The sequence below is a fragment of the Phoca vitulina genome, unplaced genomic scaffold (genome assembly GCF_004348235.1).
Source record: "Phoca vitulina isolate PV1807 unplaced genomic scaffold, GSC_HSeal_1.0 scaffold60, whole genome shotgun sequence".
In the NCBI taxonomy this organism is placed as follows: Eukaryota; Metazoa; Chordata; class Mammalia; order Carnivora; family Phocidae; genus Phoca; species Phoca vitulina.
Genome location: NW_022589763.1, coordinates 5,619,359 through 5,640,297, shown reverse-complemented (window position 1 = coordinate 5,640,297; position 20,939 = coordinate 5,619,359). Strand labels below are relative to the sequence as shown.

Sequence of the window (20,939 nt, the reverse complement as noted above, 5' to 3'; positions counted from 1 at the left end):
ACTCCCCCCAGTGTCTGGAGCCCTGCAAGGAGTCCTGGGACCCAAGGAAGCAGCAGTGCCAGAGCGTCTGTGAGGTAAGGCCGCCCCGCCCCGCGTGCCCGGAGGTGCCCAGGATGCGGCGTCAGCCTGACGGTGCTCCGCGCTCATCACTGGCGGGAAGGGCCCCTACGTTCTGCTGCGGGTTGGGGAGTTCAGTTTACTGCAGGGAGGGGTGTCTGTGTGTGTGTGTGTGTTGTGAACTCATGTAAAAGGGAAAAACATTATTGAGCTTTCTTAAAACCTAGCTACCCACCGCTTCCATTATTGGAATCCATTTTATTACATATGCTTAGAGACGAGAACCTTTTCCAAGGTAGAAGCTACTGCTGTCCTTCTACTTTCCAGCACGGCTGTTGTACGAGCAATTGTCAGCACGATGTTGACGTTCTCATGGTGTTTGGGAGAAGCCAGCCGTTTTATCAGTAGCGGGGTTCTCGACATTTTCATCTCATCGTTCACCCTGTGGGCCCCCATATCCTGGGCAGGACGCTTGCCTGCCCGCCTTTAACCGGGTGCGAGGCTCTTACTTGGCCGGTGGTTTCAGGTAGAGAATAAAGGGTGTTACTGTCCCAGACACCTGCTGTCTAAAACCCTCAGTCGTGCTGCAGAGGGGAAGAGCTGCTTTCCTGGACCATCTCCTCCAGAGCGAGTCGGGGGCCCAGGCTCTGACGCAGCCTGGGATCTGCTCGGGTGCAGCCGGGAGGATGTGGAGCCGGCCTGCCTGCTGACTGCTGGCCTCTCAAAGAAAGGAGAGTGGGATGGTCCACGAGGGCCGGTGGGGAACAGCGGTCGAAGAGTCCACTGTAGCAATCAAAGCACCTCCGTTGAGGGTTGTGGGGAGCGGACCAGAAGGGAGGCCCTGTGGCACTGGACTGAAACGATGGTCCAGGGCTTCTCTGAAGGGAACTGGAGACTGACAGCAACCCTTCCGAGCTCCTGCCCACAGACCTTCCCCTTATGCGTGGAGATAAACAAAGGCATATAGTAAGTGCATAAGAGTTACGTTGGGAAGGCACGGAGGACCAGGAAGTTGGAGCTCATCAGGTCCGATGGCTCCCCCACTCTAGGTAGAAAGACCCAGCCTAAAGCAAAAGCCCCGAGCCTCACCCCTCTTCCCTGCATCCGAGTGCTGCTTTGGCTCGACTTCCCTGGACGGTGATGGGGGGGTCATAGTGTTGTTGGGCTCTTGTAGAAAAGTATTCAGTTTGGCTTTAGCAGAGTGCAGTGGAGGAAATGTTTCTCAGCACAGACATGATCGATATGTGATTTTCCCAATCTCACTTTTACTTTGCTTTGGAAGTGGGACTCAGCATTTTGTGACGGGCTGCTGGAATATGGGTGATTCGCAAACTCTTACATAATGATGTCTGTGTTGCTGGAAGCGCTTCGGACCTGAGGATTTCTGTCACTGAAGTCTTTGGAAGCATTTTGTAATCGTGAACATGAAAATGCCTCAAATAATACACAGGACTGGCAGATAGTTGAAGTCATTTAGCCCAGTTACTCTGCAAGGACACTCACCCCTAAGCTAACGATTGAATGTTAACTCCCATAGAAGAACCTTCCTACGTCTTTGTATCCAGCCCTTTTCTGGGTGGTGGGGGTGATACAGAGGACCATCAATCATGGTTTCTGTCCTCCCTCAAGGGAGCTGACATATTATCCATCCATTTTCCCCAAAACATTTTGGCTTCTTCAGGGATTCCATCCAAACTTTTCCAGAAAACATATGGTGACCTGGCATTCAGTTTAATATATCTTTATATTAGTTATCTCTTGCTGCCTAATAGATGACCCCCAAGCTTAGTGGCTTAAAACAACACACATTTATTATCTCACAGTTTCTGTGGGTCAGGAGTTCGGACATGACTTAAATGCATTCTTTGCTTCAGGGTCCCACGATGCCGTAATCAGGGTGTTGGCTAGGCTTGCTTTCTCGTCTGGGGGCTCAGCTGCTTCTGCTGACAATCTGCCTCTGAGCTCATTGCAGTTAGTTGTTGGCAGAACTCATTTCCTTACGGTTATAGGACTGAGGTCCCATTCTCTCGATGGCTGTTGGAAGTTGCCTGCACTTCCTCACCACGTGGCCCCCCAGGCCGGTCACGAGATGGCTATTCACTTTTTCAAGGCCAGCAGGAGAGTCTTGATCTGCAGTCTGCTGAGAGCAAGTCTCTATAATGCAACATATTCTCAGGTGTGACGCCTCTTCCCCTTTGCCATATTCTACGGGTTAGCGAGTCACAGGTCCCGCCCAACACACACACACATACACACACGCACACACACGCACGCACTCATGTGCGCAAAGAGAGGTGATGACATCAGGGGCCGTTGTGACTCAGTGCAGCTCACTGTAAGGTGGGTCTGCTAAAAAGCAAATAGAAAGAGGTGGGTCAGGCCCCTTGAGGCATTGAACAGAGCAGAGTCATCAGAAATACAACAAAACTGATGAATTGATGCAGAGTCTTGTATGTTCTACAACTTGCCCTCCTACTCATAGTTTGTATTCTATGCTGTACACAAACCATATATCCATGTAAGTTAAAATACGCTGTCGTGGGATCTTGTGGAACGAGACGTACCATGTTGTTTGCATCATAAACACACGATCCCTTCATATCAGTGACGCTGGGTTGATGTTGTGACATCTGCTCCCTGAGAAGGAAGATGTCATTGAAGGTCATCTGAAGCCTCTGTCCCTGGAAATTCCGAATGTGATAGCACACTTGTACAATACCCCTTCTCTCTGAAACAACTGTGAGGTCTTCTGAACCAAATCCAGTTGATTAAAATGGGACTCATGTACCACAGTGATTCCTGCTGTGGTGGGAGGGGTGAATTGAAACTGGAAAGGCAGGACAAGTAGAGGCCAGGTCACGTGAGCCCTTTGTGGGCAGACCTCAGCCCAGTGGTCCCACCGCTCGAGCCCGCCTGTTCCACTTTAGTTCTTCTCAGCATTCTTCATCTCTGTGTCTTGTTTCTTTCTGTGTTGCGGTGATGTCTGCCTGTGACGTTGACGAAGACCGAATCCTGCAAGACTGATCCCCATTTCAGCATTTTGGAGGCTGATCCTTCATTGAGGCAGCCCTAAGACAATCCTGTTCTTCCTCTCACTTATCACGTGACTTGCAACGAGTGCCTACAAGATCCCTGTTTCCATGAACCTATGAAGCTTTCCCTTTGTGAACATTTACACCCACAAGGACTCTTGAGTTTATTGTCCTCCAAGTGGAACAGCTAAACTGTTAGATAGGTTTGACCCCGTGTGTTGATTCGCAAGACACTCTGAGCTTTAGGGCATGGTTTGCCTCCCATTTTTATAAGTAAAGTTGTGTAGGAACACGGCCACACCAGTTTGGTTGCATACTGTCGGAGGGAGCTTTGGGGCTATAGCAGGAGAGCTGAGTACCTGTGATGGATCCTGAGGTCCGTGAAGCTGAGACTGCTGACCACATGGCCCTTTACAGAAGAAGTTTTCAAACTCCTGCCCTAAGAAAAACAACAGTCCTAATCCTGTCACAAAACCTGCCTGACCCTTCAGAATGTTTACTTCCTGATCTGTGTGACCAGCACCTGCTTCTGAACACAGCTTTATTGTTCCTGGCATTTTAGTCATTAAAATCAATTTTCCTCCATGGAAGAGGTTTTTGGAGGCATGTTCATAATCACATACCTAGAATTGGTTCGTGGCTGCCTCACACATTGATCTCTTTAACTTCTCATTTGATTATTTATACAGTTCTGCTTTTGCTCCTTTCAAACTGCTGTCAGAGTTAACGATGTCGTTCCTTAAATGGAAAAGTTAAACGTGTTAGAGCAGGAATCTTGCAGGATTCCTTCTATGGATCACATGGGAGAATTTTTCCCGTGTCAGTTTTTGGAGCATGTTGGGTCATGACAGATACATAGACAGGTCATTCTTTATTGTTTTAGTTTATTAATTAAACATTATCTCCATCTTACTATTTTTTTAAAGATTTAAAAATCATAGTAAACCATTTTTCTTCCTGATCATAAAATGCACATTTCTTCACGTTTAAATGTTCCTTTCTTACAATTGTAAGCATCTAAATTATCAAGGAAAATATTCTTTTTCTTTCTTAATGGTATAAGATCATTATGTGTACTATAATTGCTGTTGTCTTAGTTTTGATGAAACGTGATACACGGTAGTTTGAGTGACCTTCTTGCTGGAGGACACACCTCTCATCTTTAATAATGATATTTCTGATTTCACAATATCCCCACCCTAGTAGGTACTCACTGGGATGTCCACATTGGCAATGTGAAGTGTACGTTAGGGTCGTGGAGAAGCTGAGACCCCATCTGGGTCAGGGATCCACTAATGAGACAGGTACCCAGGACTTACAGGAAAGCTGTTCTTGGACCAGCCTGGATTCTGATAGAGCCAGTTCTTGTCATTGTGAACATAGGAAGAGGAAGAAGATTTTTCACTCAACTGCAGATAGGATTACTGACTCATTTCTTTGTGTTTTTTGCTTTTCAAAATGTTTTCCAAGCTTACTATATTGGATTTTCACAACCATTCTTAGAAGTTAAGCCTGAATTTTACTTGGTGAACTGAATGGGCTACAAGACTGACACACCAAGAGGAAATGGTTTTATCTGCCCAAGAGTCCATGTTTAATAGGTAGATGAAGAAGATCTGGAATCCAGGTGGTGGTCCATCTCTTTTCCACTGTATGCTGCCCCAGGCTCCCCCTCCTAACTCTGCTCTGTGTCCCAGTACAGAATGGAGGATGAAGTTGTACTCCCCCCAGCAGGAAATAAATCAGAGCCTGTTTCTAACGTAACGTTGTTGGCCGACCATCTGCGCTTCAACACCCTTGAACAAGAAGGGAGTTTTGATCATGCAAAATCCTAGTTAATTAAGGGCACTTCAAGGAATTGAAGGAAGAACAAAGCTCCTTACTACTTTGGGTGCCCTGGGCCATGGAATGTTCCAGTAGTACTGAAAACACACATCAGAAACTAAAGCTGTTAGGATTTATCACGCTCTTACAGGGGCTTTCTTGCACTCAAACTTGTTAACCTTCCAGTGCTCCAAAACCCAGTTAGTCTTACAATCCAGGGCATGCAGTAAATGCATCCGTTGAGAAGTGGAAGCTGCATCTTCCTGTGTCTGGGACATCTGTAAAAGGGTTAAATGTACGGAAATAAGTTGACGAGTGCTGAACAAGAAAATGATGTCATATGCCCAGGTGTGTGTGTCAGGGGTGGGGGTGGGGGAAACACAAGAATCAGCACAGGTGTGTTGGAGGGTGTCAAGGTGGAATCTGTGGAAGGTTTCTTCTGAAAGCTTCACTTTCCATGCTGAAATCCCGTGAGTGGCCAGCAGTTATCGTGACACGGGGTGGAGGCTGGGGTGACCGGCACAGAGCACATTTTCAAAAAAATGCTAGTTTTTAGTATTATACATAGTAAACTTTTATTTTTAGATATGATAAGCCTTTACCTTTTACATTTTCGTAACGCATAGAAGTGTTCCTTATATTTCTGGATTGTGATCTTTGGGCAGTGGTGGAAATTGCAGACTCTGTCCCGGTTTCCCTTTCAATTTAGGGGATAGTGGGAGTCATGGAATGGAAACATTTCAAGGAATGCTTATGAAGTTTTACAGTTGTTGTGAGATTTCCTTTACCTGTCATCTTATAAAGGAAGTTATCCTCATTATATCAAATTTTATAGCCCTGGAAAATGAGAAAGTCAAGCATATTCAGTGACTTTTTAGGGTTGTTCAGTAATTTATTGGCTAGATGGGACATGTTCTCCATGGAATGTAGGCTTTTTCCCCTTATTTTTTTGAAATAGAGAGACTCCATTTTCATTGAATTTTTATATGATGCTGGGGGAATACAGAATTATATGAGATTCAATTAGAGGACACTTGATGAGTTTTGAAAGTTAATAAAAAGCTGAGATTGGAGATTATTCTGAATGACTTAAAGACCTATCTTGTCGGAAAAGAGGGACAGAGCAGGTAGAAGGAGTTAAGGGAATATGCTGGAAATTGTAAGAGCATCAAATTTAGGTAAAATAGGAAAGATGCATTTATAGCACTTAACCAGTGTCTGAACGTGGGAAACATTGAGTGAATATTAGCCATTTTTACTCTCCAGGGGAGGGCAAGGTTAACACTTTTGAATTCTGTGATAGGTCAGTGAGGTACAGATTGAAGAGGAATTTGTTGTGAGGAGGTGACTGGAAATCGGTCAGAGGGTTTCCGTGGAGGAAGAGTCATCAATCTCTACAACTCTGGGTTGTCGAATAGAAGGTATGGCAGGAAATGCAGACCGAATACACACAACCGTTTGTGTATGTTTAGGTTCCTTCTCTAAGACCGTGTGTGTGGGAGAAGGGGAGAGAGGGGCTGTGGCCAGGGGCTCGGAGTTTGAGGACGTGATTTTCGTGTACCTTTCCTTTGGGAAGACTTGACCACATTCACGTGCTCGCGGAAATGAGTCTTGCGAGGGGTGTGAAGTTGGAGACGCATGGGTCAGAAGCCCAGAGTTCTGGAGTATGAAACCAGGGATGAGTCACGTGAGGACCCACTCACACCTGCAGGTGCCTAGTCCAGCATCCAGGATGGCCCAGACTCTGCTGTGCACATGGATCACCTGGGCATCTTGTAGAAGAAGGTGCGTGCTGTGGGCACCCAGAGCCTGCCTTTCCAACAGGCAGTGCTGAGGCCAAGGGACCAGGGGCTGCCCTAGCACAGCAAGACTGTGGACCTCCCTCTACGATGTCAGGGTTCCCTGTCAAGTGCTCACTGGGACTTGCCTGCTAATTCTGTGCAGTCTTTTGTGTTTTCTTCTGTGATGTTCTGTAAAGAGAAAAGATGCAATTGCTGGTAAGGATTGAAAATAAACAGATGGAAATGGTGATTAAAAGGAAAACCCCTACTTTTTTAATCACTCAAATTGCAGAATTTTAATTGTTGGTTTGTCTCCATCCCCACATGAAAGGTATTTCACTACGTATAGAATTCTAGGTTAACATTTTTTTTAAATTAGTAGTTTAAAAATCTCTATTTTCTTCTGTCTTGTATGTTTTCAGAAAAATCACTGACATTCTCATTTTCTTGTTGTGTATAAAGTGTCTTTTTATTTCCCTGCTTTTTATTGTCTGCTTTGAAGATTTTCTTTCTATATCTGGTTTTAAGCAATATAATTATGGTAAATCTTGCCTGGGTAGCCTTTATAGTTCCTCTGCTTGGGGTCATGGAGATGCTTCTAATTCTAATTCTAATTGTAATTGGGCTTACAGTTTTAATCAAATTTTTTACATATCAGCCAATATCCATTTCCTTCCTTCCTTCCTTCCTTCCTTCCTTCCTTCCTCCTTTTGAGAGAGAGACTGTGTGTGATTGGGGGTGGGGGAGCAGAGACAGGGGGAGAGAGCACCTCAAGCAGGCTTCACGCCCAGCACAGAGCCAAAATCAAGAGTTGGATGCTTAACTGACTGAGCCACCTAGGTGCCCCTGCATATGAGCCAATATTTTCTTCTATCCCATTCTGTTTCCTGTCCTTCTGGGACTCTAATTATACATGATAGACTTTGTATTTTGACCTGAGTCACTGAGTCTCTGATCATGTTTTTTCTTCATTTTCCCCCCTCTCTGCTTTATTTTGCTAATTTTCATCACTGTGTCTTCAAGTTCCCTTCAAGTGATCTTTTTCTTTTATAGTGTGTAACATTTTTAAGATGCCATCAGGCACAGTTTTCATTTCTTCACGTTTACTTCTGGAGGTTCCATGCAGGTCTTTCTGTGTCTTTCTTCCACATATCTGGGCAGACAGTACATATTTATAATGACTTCTAAAATGTCCTTTTCTGCTAACTCCATCACCTCTATCATGTCTGGTTTTGTTTCTTTAGATTTCTTTTTTCTCTTTTTCCTTTTGGACTTGTGACTGGAATCTGAAGGGAGAGGATGCGGTCTTGTGGAACTGAGCCCTTCCCTGTGGGATCTGAAGCTGTCTGCAGGTAGATTGTGTCAGAATTGAGTTGAATTGTAGGATACCCAGCTGGTGTGGGGAACTGCCCTACCAGCACTGAAACTGCGGGTGTAGACCTTTTCAATTTGTAAGAAGGTAAAGTGTGTATCTTTTCTAAAGTGTGATTCAACTCATACCTTGGATGGGTGTGATGGTTTTGCAGAGTTGGCCAGTGTTTGCAAAATTCTTTGAGATGGAAGCCTTTTAGAAACTTAAAAATATAAGTCAAAGAATAAACAACTACATTTCACAACTTCAGAATTTGTTTTTTTTTTTTTTTTTTTTTAATTTTAAGGAGGCTCTGTGCCCAACGTGGGGCTTGAACTCATGACCCTGAGATCAGGAGTTTCATGTTCTACCAACTGAGCCAGCTGGGCACTCCTAGAATTCGTTCCTCTTTAGGAGAAATTATTTATATGGGGATTTCAGGCAATCCATAATTAGCCTATAGTATTTTCCATTGTTTTTTGTAGGATTTCTAGAACTATGTTTAAAAATTCTGATACTCATATAGTAGTTAACACTAACTTTAACTTTTTCATGTGCCAAAATCTGTGCTAATTTTTTACATACTTAATACTTAGGGTAATAGTACACAACAATCATAATTATTCCCCTTTTATATTTGAAAGTACTGAGACTTGTAGAATTAATTTTGCCTCCAAATCTTATAGCTCCTACCAGACTGTTGTATTTGCTATTCCTTCTTTCTAGAATATTCCTCTGTCCTTCATATCATGTAACTCATTCTAAATACTGATGGCTTATCTTTTTTAAGAGCTTTCTCTCTATCTAATCCTTTTCAAAGGTTTATTTACTATTGCTTTTTTTAATTGAAGTACGGTTGACCCAGTGTTACATTCGTTGCAGGAGTATACCGTAGTGATTCAGCTTCTGTGACTTTAGGCTGTGCTCCCCTCAAGTGTAGCTAGCTCCCATCTGTCAGCATACAACATTATTATAATACCACGGACTATATTCCCTATGTTGTATCTTTTACCCCGTGACTGTTCATTCCATTAGTCTAATCCTTCGTTGACCTCATGTGTACTTCCATTACTTATTTCAATACAAATTAAACTATTTAATGACTTACTTGCTTGCTACTAAACATATAAACTGTAAGCATAGCAGAGCATGATTTCCCTACTTTCTTTTGCTCATCATTCGATGCCTAGCACCTAGAATAGCAGTGTGGCTTATGAATTAGTATCTGAATCCTTCCATGGGCTGATGTATTTCATAGGCATGCCTGGTAATTCCAGGTAACAAAATACAGGCAGAAGGGGAGAGAAGGAACTGATAGTTTAACTGGAGGGCCCTCGCTGTCCCTGACTCTCTAGGAGTTTTTGAATTTCTGGAATCATACATGTGCCTCGTGATCTTCCAGAGATCTTATAGCAAGATTCTGGAGTGTTGCTCCCAGTGGAAGATCTGACCATTGATATTCCCATATAAGGTGGCACACTTGCCTTTAAAACAAATAGAAAAGAAGAGGAAATTGAGATCAACATAAGTAAATATGACTGTAATTTGACAAAAGGGACATGTCCTCATTGGAAGGAACTTCCCTAATATGCATGTTTCTGATTTTCTCCCTATTTTATATTATTCATGGACAAGGTGTATAATTTGCCTGGAACCAAATTAATTGTAATCCCATCTAATAATTTAGTGTGTATAATTGAATTTCCAGGCAAATTATAATTGCATTTTCAAGAATAAATTAGAAACGTTTGAATTGAGAATGCTTTTTCCTATTTCATGCGTACTTAGTATTTATGTTCCTTCTTTGAAAGATACAACTGCAAGTTTTGATTGTTTAACACTATAACATTTTTATTGTTTTATAGAAATTATATATGCACACTAAACACTTAGTATAACAACTACACAGGGGAGGAAAACCAAACCATTACTCCAAATTCTACCATCCAGAACAGCCATTGTTTCCTGTGCAAGAGAGTTACCGTAGGAAACCTAAGACTGCTCTCTTTAGAAATTCCTAATTAAAAGGTTGGCCCTTGGCCAGCGTGTGGGAACTTAGATTTGGGGAGGGTTCCCATCATCTCCTAACTGATAAGAGGTTCTCCCTGTTCTTAAACTATTAGTACAAGCCATGTGGTTTGTGATGGACACCTGTTTCCTCCTGGGAGTCTGGATTTTGGGGACGTGCTAGCCAGCAGGTGCTTGTGTGACCAGCCTCAGTAAAAACTCTGGACACGGAGTCTCTCCTGAACTTCTCTGGTGACAGCACTTCCCATGTGTTGTCACAAGTCCTGGCTGGAGGCACCGAGCTCATCTTGTTCGATGGCCCCATGAAAGGACTCCTGGAAGCTAGTCCCTGGTTCTCTCCGGACCTCACCCCGTGCACGTTTTCCCCGTTCCTGATGGTGCTGTGGCAAATCAGAGCCCACGGTATGCCTCTATGCTGAGTCCTGAGAGTTCCCCCGGTGAGTTAGCAAACCTGGTGGTGGTCTTGGGGACCCCGATACATTACCCTTAAGCAGACACCGTACCTGGAATCTCTGTGCATGCTGGCTTTTAATAATGCTTGAAGTTTAATATTATTGGAGTATAACAGAAGAAACAGAAACCCCCAAGTTTCAGGGAGAAAAAGATTGTGAAAACTATTATGAGATAGAAAGCATTATTTTAAAAATTTTATATTTGCTTTATTATTTACCGATGCCCTAAAGTTAAGTTCAACGTAAGTTACTTATATGTTCCTCATAGCACTCCTACCCACCAATTTTTCTGGCATTATTATCTCCTAATTTTTAGTTTTAGTATATCAAATATTCTTCCTTGGCCATAATTCCTACTTTATTCAATTTTAGTTTTATATTTATGTGGATGATAAAATGATTCTTTTATGCTAATTTCTTTATACCAGGCTTCCAAATTCGATCATATCTTTGGGTGCCTGGCTGACTCAGTCGGTGAAGCACGTGACTCTTGATCTTAGGGTTGTGAGTTCAAGCCTCACGTTGCGTGTAGAGATGACTTAAAAATAAAATCTTTAAAAAAAAGTTTGGTCATATCTTTGTTTTTTAAAAAGGAGTGCATAGATTTGAGAACCATTCACAACAGACTTTGCCTACCATTATACATGAAGTCCAAATTGGATTGCACAAACTTTTCCTCACATAATATATGAGAATATGCATTATTTTCTTTGGCTGTTGAGTGTTGTACTAGCCCATTTATTCTTGCTTCCTGCTTATCTGTAGGATGGCTGAATTTGGCATTGCCATTATTTAGCAAGAAAGACTCATGGGTGCTATATTCTATGAGTTTTTTCTGTCTTTGAGAATGTTTCTGTCACATATACATTTGAATAACAGCTGATTTTTTATATATGTAAATATATGATTTTTATATATGTATAAAACTATACACATACATATATATAGTTTACTTATTGTTACATAGCCACTGCTGGATTGGCTTCACACATTAAATTTTGTAGAGAAATCGATTTGGAGGAAACCCCATTTTCTCCATCATAATCCACCTGCTGTTTCTACCTGGATGTCTGAAAAATTATATTTTTATCCTTGAAGTTCAATAGCACAAGCTGTAGTTCAGTGTTCTTGTTTTATCAATATTCCTGGATAAAATTCCTGCCCTTTTGATTTATGTATGTATAATTTATATATATATGTGTATGTATATATATGTGTGTGTGTATATATATATATATATATATATATATGGTTTCCATATGTGCATGTATATAAGAACCTATCTGCAATGTGTTCCCTCTGTTCCTGGATATTTCAAGAGTGACAAGCCCCCATGTGATGCTAATAGGAACACAAGTCGAGAGCCATGGGCTTAGCTCTCTTCTTAGTTTACCCCGAGATGCGGTGTGGTCTTTAGAAAGCCATTGGCTGTAATAATGGCCCACACGCTTACTTGTTTCGTGATTTGGGATAAATTATAATCTCCCCGAGCTTCTGTTTCCTCATTTGTAAAATGGAAATAATACTGGCTAGGGGGATTGGGGAAGAATACGTGAGATGAGCAAGCAGAGCATCTGATTGGAGGGATTCTGTATTCAAGGTTGCATGTGCTTTGTGGCTGGAGCAGGAAAAAAACCCACCCAAGGCCCTGGCTTTTTGCAAAAGCTGCTCTCTTGGATGCATGATACGGTTCTGTGGAACTGAATTAAATGCCAAGTGCAATGTTCTCTCCATGTCTGAGGCCTCATATATATATATATGATTTCTAATGTATGAAGACAATTTACGAAGTTAATGTTTTCATGTTCATCATTCCATGATTACTGCACAAACTATTTTATTGTATGGTACCTTGCATTTTATACCAAACAAAACAAAGATAATGGTATCTTTCACAAAAGCATCCAAGAACTATTATAACCTACTATTTATTGTTAGGATTTCACTTTATTTTTATCATTTGCCAGGCAAGTTGAGATTAGCATATTGCCCAGATATGGCACTAAGAAACACATTTTAGTTTTTAACCTAAGGTATGGGATGTAGGAGAGATTTATAAGAATTAACTAATATATAATATCCCATAAAATATGAAGGATTTTTCACTTGCTCCCATGTACCCCAGAGTACTTTCATTTACTCTAGTACTTTGCTTTATCCAGCCCTTCTTTGGGAGCATGAACATGCATGAGATACTGACTACTCTAGGAAAATGCATGATCTTTGAAGAGCATTCTGTTCTTAGTTTTGCATAGCGTAAGAGCAGAAAAAAACAATGAACAGAAATTAATGAGCACGGTAACCACGACCTTTCCAAATTTTAAATTGGAGACAGTGACCTGGCAAAAGATTGCCGTTTGTGTGACTTGTGCAATGATTCATATGAATAGTTTTATAGAGGAGTTGTATTTTACATTTTTCATTTTACAATGAACAATTTGCCTTAATAGCTTGATATAATTTTATGAAGAAGTACAACGTTTAGCACATCCATCTGTGTTACCACAAATGTTCTCATCTACCATGAAGTCGATGGGCATCATACTCCTAATGATTTGGATAACTCGCACCTTTCCTACATTTTTCATACCCTTCTTGACAAGTCTACCAGTAATTAACTAGTAATATCACAAGAAATAGTAGGTGCTGATTGGTTAGAAGTGTCTTTACTGACACTGAATGACTTTTGTTCACTGGCCATTAGTAGACCAATTTACACATTTTCTTTAGATCTAGAGTATTAACATTCACACATCATTTTCACTGACTTGCACTCATTTGGGTCCTGATTCCATTCGACTAGTACATTCTCAATAATTTATATTTAAAGGCATAGTGAGAGACCTGCATACAGCTACCATGTATTCTCCAATTTATATTCAGACGATTGATAGTTTTTCAGCCTAATCCAAGATAATGATCCAAGATAATTGATAGAGAACATCAAAATTTGCCTTCAATGGACATAAACAATGGAACAGTTAAGGAGAAATCTTCTGTAAGGCTGTTGTACCAAATCCATGTACTTGTAAGATGATCTTCAAAACTGAGACGTTTTCTTTCTTATAAATGCCAGCAGGGCAACATGCCCGCGTGCAGATTTCCGTGCTGAAATTGGCAGCAGCGCGTTGGAAACTTGTGGATGGTCACCGTGGAGGCGGCAGGGCCAAATTTCTGTCTTTGGATCTTAAAACATTTTTGTCAGAATAACAGAAGAATTTGGAAATGTTAAACAGTAAACTTGTAGCATGGGAAAAGAAAAGAGACACCAATTACTCCAGTCTTATTGAGCACCCATTGTGGGCCAACTCTGCATAATAGCGCTTAGTCCTTTGTGTGCACCGTCTCATGTAATATTCATAACGCTGTTTGTACTATTTCAGGCTCATGGACCAGTCTAGAAAGCTCTGGTGCGAAGATGAACTTTTTTTGTTCCCACATTTGTTTCCATGGTTCTCAAAACAATCACACGCAAAAAAAAAAAAAAAATCGCCAATTTCGAATCCATACCAAAAAGAAGAAATATTGAATAAACGTACAGAACACCTCTCACATCAAATGGAAAATCTGAATTATCGTGCTCATTATGATCATTCTTATGTTCATTAGGAACAAATGTTTCCGATCTGGGTCGGCCGCTGTTTTTGTTTACTTGTTTTTAATTCTGCCCCATTAGCTCCGTCGGTAAATTATTAAGATGAGGAGATACCGTCTCTGCGTTCCTGTCCCTCACGGTTCAAGGGTGTGGTGGGTGGCACACAGATCATGAGAATCACATGAGCAGACAGCCCATACTTTGTTATCTGAATCTCGCGTCCTACCCTGTGTTCACGTGGGAAGCTTGAATGGAGCTGATTGGATTATACCATGGCGCAAACTAAGTCATGGTGATTTCCTAGTGAGCAAGCAGTAAACACTTGGCGGATTTAATAAAATTATTTCTCCTTGGAAATTTCAGCCCATGTGGGCCAAGTGATTTGGGTGACTAAGTACTTGCAGCGTGCTGTAATATATACATTTTGTTGAAAGAGGAAGACTAGCAAACGCTCCATTGTACTTGTTATAGCTCCCTTCACATACTTCTTTGATTCCAAAGTTAGGGTTGGACCTAAACTTAGAGATTCAAAAGTCAACGAGGTAAAACACATCTAGCAGCTCACAGAAAAATGAACTGTGAAACCGAGTTGGGGAGAAGAGCCTAAAGAATGGACGCTTTCGATGTTACAGCATTTTTAAAAAATTAACTAGCTACAAATGTGTGGTACTTCGATACTGAAACCATGGCCTTCCTTGTGAGTTTTACCTGGAAAGTTCTTAGATTGAGACACTCTTCTGAGTGAGAGGGAATAATTTATTTGACGTCCGCGATTGTCATTTAAACTTTGGGGTTGTACTTTTTCTAGCTAGTGTTTTCAGTTTTCCACCTTTTGTTAGAGGGTGAGCTCTTCCCTTGTATTTAATGGTCGTATGGAATAGACACCTCGAAGAACATTAATTTGACACTATCAGAAAGACCTCATGTCTATTAGGAAGCACCAGTGTCTGAAACGGCACGGGATACACACGTTTCTCGCTCTGACACAGATTTTTGTTTAATTGTGATAGAATACACATAATGTAGCATTTACCGTCATAATTCATGTAGAGATTTTTAATTTTTGTTTTTTAAGATTTATTTATTTTAGAGAGAGAGAGCACATGAGCACGGGGAGGGGCAGAGGGAGAGGGTGAGAGAATCTTCAAGCAGACTCTAAGCTGAGCACAGAGTCTGACTCGGGGCTCGATCCCAGGACCCTGAGATCATGACCTGAGCTGAAACCAAGAGTTGGACGCTTAGCTGACTGAGCCACCCAGGCGCCCCCATAGGCAGATTTAATGCAACATCGTTTGGGAAACGAAGCAGGAGAAGCACAATAGAGCAATTTGCGTTGGTGATGGAGTTATCCAGAGTCCCTGGGATAGGTCCTCGTGCTGAAGTTACCATGTTTGGGCTTTTCAGTGAGATTTCTGGTCCCCATCAGCATGCAAAGTAACAAGCCTGTAATTAACCGTCTTTTTGGAAATGAGGTAGAGACCTTCCTTTTTGTCCTCCCTGCTCCTTAAACCAGGGACTTGGATGATGGTGAGATTTTTTTTCTTTTCTTTTCTTTTTTTTTTTTTTAAGATTTTATTTATTTGACAGAGTAAGAGAACACAAGCTGGGGGAACAGAAAAGGGTGAGGGAGAAGCAGGCTCCCTGCCAAGCTTGGGGGACTCGATCCCAGGACCCTGGGATCATGACCTGAGCCAAAGGCAGACGCCTAACCATCTGAGCCACCCGGGTGCCCCTTTTTTCTTTCCTTTTTAACCCCGTGTTAACACACCTCTCCGATTGTGTGAGATACTCTCTGGCCAGTAGCCCTCACTCTTCACTAACGTCCTCCGGCCGGGTTCCCTGGGGATCAGCGATCCGACTGGAGGGTCAGAGTCCATGGGTGGGAAGGCGCAGGCCGCGGGCTGGCAGGCCTTACCAGGTGTCAGCAGATGGTGGAGAGCCGTGGGCAGCCGTGCGGCAGCAGGTGTTACCAGGTGTTAGGCAGGTGTCCCCCAGGTGGGACCGATGCTCGCAGTCATGAGCGCCGGGGGCTCACCCGTGTACTGGCTTGTAGCCCCCGATCCTCACATTGCACCCCTGGTCTGTGCTCGCCCGCGCTGCCATACGGATTTCTTCCATCCCGACTCGGATTTGACATCCCACAGCAAACAACGTACCCTCCTTGACCATCTCCTCCGTCCAGTGTGGAGAAAGCGCGGGCTTCACCGGGGCGCCAGACGCCGCTGTTTGCACGGCTCCGGATTGTCACGGCCCACCGAGCGCAGCCTCACGCGAGTTCCGACTCCGTGCACGTGGCGGGGGGGGGCGTCCAAGGCGGGCGTCCGTGCACCCCCTCCAGGGGTCACTCGGCGTGCCAGTCTCGGGGCCCCGGCCTCGGGTAGGCCTGTGGCGTTGCCCGCGTCCCGCCGGTGAGGAGGAGGAGGAGGAGGGTGTGGGAGTGCCGTACCCACTGCCTGGAAACCTGCTTTAGTGGGGACACGGCACCCTACATAGAGGGGAGAAACGGAGGCCTGGGATTTGTACCTGGCTGGACAGTTGTGCTGCGGTGAACACGGGCTTGGAGGGGCTGGCTTAGGATTAGGGTAGCAATCTTGGCAAGCAGCTATCAAGGCAGAAGGAGGGGTACGCTCAAAGTTAGGATGCCAGCGATCGCCTTGTCGGCCATCGTCCGTCAGCAAAAGGAGGGCCGCTGCGGGAGGTCATTCCTCTGTGCGTCCCTGGTGGTGGGGCTGCTTTTAGGGACCCTCAGCAGCTCCCCACTTGAGCGGCAGAAAGAAGCCCTTATCCTCCGATTGCTTCTCACCTTGGAGCGATAACCAAATGCTGTCCTGAACCATTTTTCCGAAGGAGAAAGATGCATTTGGTAACTGGTTCTTTGCATGCCTCACGCTTTTTCCATAATGCGAGTCTCTCAATAAATCCGGGAATACCTATTGTCACTAGTGTGTGATTGATTCTGGGCTCCACTAAAATGCCATCAGCCAGAGGCTGTTCAGAACCTGGCTGTGTCACACAGAGAACACGGATTCACATTCTTGCATCTCATCATTTATTGATAATTCCATATTGATAAGAGGTCCCATGTGCACATTAGCTCTAGAAGCTGGAAAGTATTAAAATAGGTTCAGTGAACTGAGGCTTAGACTCCTTTTTCATAAGCTTTCAGCCAGTGTTACTGCTGTGAGAATTACCAAGTTTCTGTAGGGCCACAGCTAAGACCACTGTGGTTACCATTTACCACGCAAACCAGAATGACTCCATAGAGAATGAAAATCTGTGTATGTGTAGAGTAGTCCAGAAGGGGCCCTCAAATTGTACTGAGATGCTTTATGAACATTATCAATTATTGGACAGCTGCATTTCACTGAGAACGGAATACCTTGTGAACGTGCGTACGTGTGATTGATGTGTATCTGTTGCATGCAGTACAAAGTTATAACTCATGGGTCCGAGTCCTTTCAGAAATAAGCGTAAAATATTACTTCTTTAGGGGGAAAAGAAAACAAATCCACTTATTTTGTAAGACATTCCAGGGAAATTTTGACCAAGTAAGAATTTTTACCTTCCTTTCTGATGTCTTGGAAATCGGGCGTCCTGTGTCTTTAATAAGAGAAGTTTTCTTTTCAGGGCTCCTGGCTGGCTCAGTCCTTACAGCATGTGACTCTCGATCTTGGGGGTGTAAGTTTGAGCCCCACGTTGAGTGTCGAGATTGCTTAAAAAGGTAAAATTCTTAAAAAAGAGAATTTTTCGTATTCTGTCTTCAGCCTCTGTTCCCCAAGAAGAACTACGAGTGCTTGACTAGCTGTGAGTTCCTCAAGTACATCCTGTCGGTGAAGCAGGGGGACTGCCCGGCTCCTGAGAAAGCCAGCGGATTTGCTGCCGCCTGCGTAGAAAGTTGTGAAGCTGACAGTGAGTGCTCTGGGGTGAAGAAATGTTGTTCGAACGGATGTGGACACACCTGCCAGGTGCCCAAGACGCTGTACAAAGGTAAGGCGCAGAGGCCGTGTGGACGGAAATTCACCAGCTCATGGGGGGGAGTGGTGTACGCGCGGGGAAGGGTGTCCATCAAAGATGAGGGGGTTGTGTGCGCGGGAAAGGGTGTCACTCAAAGAAGGCATCCTTGCAAGAGAAGAAAAACGGTAAGAAACGCACTTTGTGCCACAGAGACACGTCTGGAACTATTCCTGGGCCATAGAGATCAGCCGTGACGAACTCCTTCTGCGGCACAGCAAATCATTCTTATTAAATGTACCGTGTAGGAAGGAAACATCTCTTCAGGAACTTCCTTGTGCTTTTGTCCACGAAGAGTCAATCAATTAAGCGGCGCTGGGGACATGGGAGCAAATCGATTTAAATCCCTGGAAAATAGGCTGGGGAGGGGGCCCCCTTGAAAAACGCATAACAAATGCACGGGTATCGTGGTTTTCCTATTGGCATAATCCAAGAACAGAAGTGTCATTGTGCGGACTTTCAATATTTTGATTAGTGTCTTGAGAACCCAGATGGAGGAATAGCTCTCTTGCAAAGATGGGGATTCAGTTTACCAAACAATTTAGCAGACGTAAGACTTTACATTCACAGGCAGTTTCTAGAGTCCTTAACTCCTTGATCCTAAGCATTAACTTGCCTCTTCCCGTAATTGTGACCCCGTTCTTTTATGCCAAACCGATTCTGTTATATTATGCCCAGTTTGGGATACCCTCAGAGTATCCTAGGAGACAAAATTTTGCTGCTTTTTAGGGTCTCCTGTGAAGAATCAAGTAGAATTCTTCACTAGGCATTCTTCACTGCAAGTCGAAAGAGTAATCTCTCTGTCCCTCCTTCTCTCGTTCACTCGCACCAAATATATATGATTTCCAAATATAGGTCAGTTATTTTTAAACTGCATAAAACGGTATTGCTGGGAAGGCCGGTGTTGAATCATGTGCTGGCTAAATTGTTGTCAGAAGTCTGGCCTCACTCTCACAACGGCCCTCATCTCCCAGATCTCACGTCCCTGCCCCTTGCCTCTGACACACTCCCTTGGAATTACTCTCGCCTCAAGTCTGTGTCATCCATCCCGTTTTCCTTGTTTTTGCATAAGACCCTGGGAAACCTGGCATAAATATTACGTCTCAAATTCAAAATAATCACTGCTTTCCCCTTCTTACCAGGTGATGTTTCTTTAATGCATTTAAAGTTTTATCGTGTTCATGCCTCTCACTATAAACTACATAAAATCACTTTTGCAAAACCCAACACCATTTAATTTTTCTAAAGTCTATTATTAGGAAGCCTTTTCTGTTATTATAGATCATTTACTATTTAAGTATTAGCATTTACCATAAAAATAGGATGCTTTTAGAATGATTGTTGAAAAGCCATTTGTAAAACCCTTAGTGTTTTAAAGTGGGGTATTTGAAAGAGGCAATGTAAATTAAAAGATGCTTTTTATTTTAAAAGCATTGAAGAGTCAGTATGAATTTCAAATATGTGTGGTTCACCAGGAATAAGGGAAATATTCTACAAAGGGCCAGCATAAATGATTAATTATTAAAAGAGACTTGCCATTTAAACCTACGCTTAACTAAATATGATGGATTTTTTTTTTAAGTCCTGAAGTTCCTCTTCTATAAAGTAGCTCTTAACTTGGATTTTTTTGTGGAGACAGGTCATTCATGGAGAACTAACTAGAAATAGAATAAACAGACTCTTGACCTGATGATGACTTTTGCCTGGTGAGCTTAGGATAATAATACTGTTATTTTGAAAATATACATGGGTACATGTAGGTATCTCGCCCTTGCTCTGTCGAGCAGTCCCTGAAGGAAGGCTGGTTTCCACGTCTGGGGGGGGGGGGGGGGGGGGGGGGGGGGGGGGGTGTCTCAGGGAGACGGTCCTTGGCCTTGCAGGGACAAACACACTTACCCAGCCAGCCGGTCTGCATACGAATCACCCGCGGCAGTCCGTCGAGTACCAGCCATCCCCGTCCTACTCGCCTGCCCGTTGCCTTCTTACTGCCCCAAGCCAAGCACGGGAGATCAGCTTGCCCTCCTGTCTCTGCTCTTGCTAGGCCTGTGCCATCTTGCTCCTTAGAAGGGGCGCCCCATCACGGGTTGGGATGGGCTGGTCCTGCTTCCAGGCCACAAGGGCTGAAGCTGAGGTCGCAAGCCGTTGCTCAGGTGGTCTGATTGTTGGTAGCGGGAATACGTGTGACCCTGGCTCCCAGCTGGGCCAGCTGTCCTCTTAGTTCCATTTTGAGTCTGTCCAACTATCATACTGGACCCTAAATCATGGTATTAGTGTAGTTTAAGTCAACAAAAGATGTATCAATGTCAAATATTTTACTCTCATAAAACCACTGACGTGTCAGTGCTTAGGGTACAACATCAATCTGATACCAGCCCCTTCCAGGTCCGGGACGTCCTTATCAAGGCAGTCATACACACAACGCCCATTTGCGCACAAATAATTATCTCAACTTTTGCAATAAATTGATACGTACCAGCCTCTATCCTATTTTTTCTTTGATTGCTTATAGGGTTAGTTAAAAATTTTTTTTAAACACAGAAAATTTTAAAATACAGAGACACAATGCTTGTGTTTGGCCTCCTGTGTTTGTGGTAGGGAAGATGGCGGACATACTTGATGTGATAGCTTCTAAAACTATAGATGCTGCAAACTTGAGCTTTTTTTTAAGATTGATTTATGTGAGAGCGAGAGAAAGGAGAAAGAGAGGAGAGAGTGGAAGGGAGGGGCAGAGGGGCAGAGTGGAAGGGAGGGGCAGAGGGACAGAGTGGAAGGGAGGGACAGAGTGGAAGGGAGGGGCAGAGGGAGAGA

At 43.3% G+C, this 20,939-nt stretch overlaps 1 protein-coding gene across 5 annotated transcripts in view; it reads left to right on the top strand.

The window, feature by feature from the left end:
- The window catches only part of ANOS1 (anosmin 1), a 696,329-nt gene that overhangs the window by 607,245 nt on the left and 68,145 nt on the right, over positions 1-20,939 (top strand). For all 5 annotated transcript variants that reach the window (XM_032391219.1, XM_032391217.1, XM_032391218.1 and 2 more), the window contains 2 exons: positions 12-74; positions 17,885-18,107. In XM_032391219.1, coding sequence (XP_032247110.1) covers positions 12-74; positions 17,885-18,107 — 286 coding nt within the window. The remainder of the gene's footprint in view (positions 1-11; positions 75-17,884; positions 18,108-20,939) is intronic.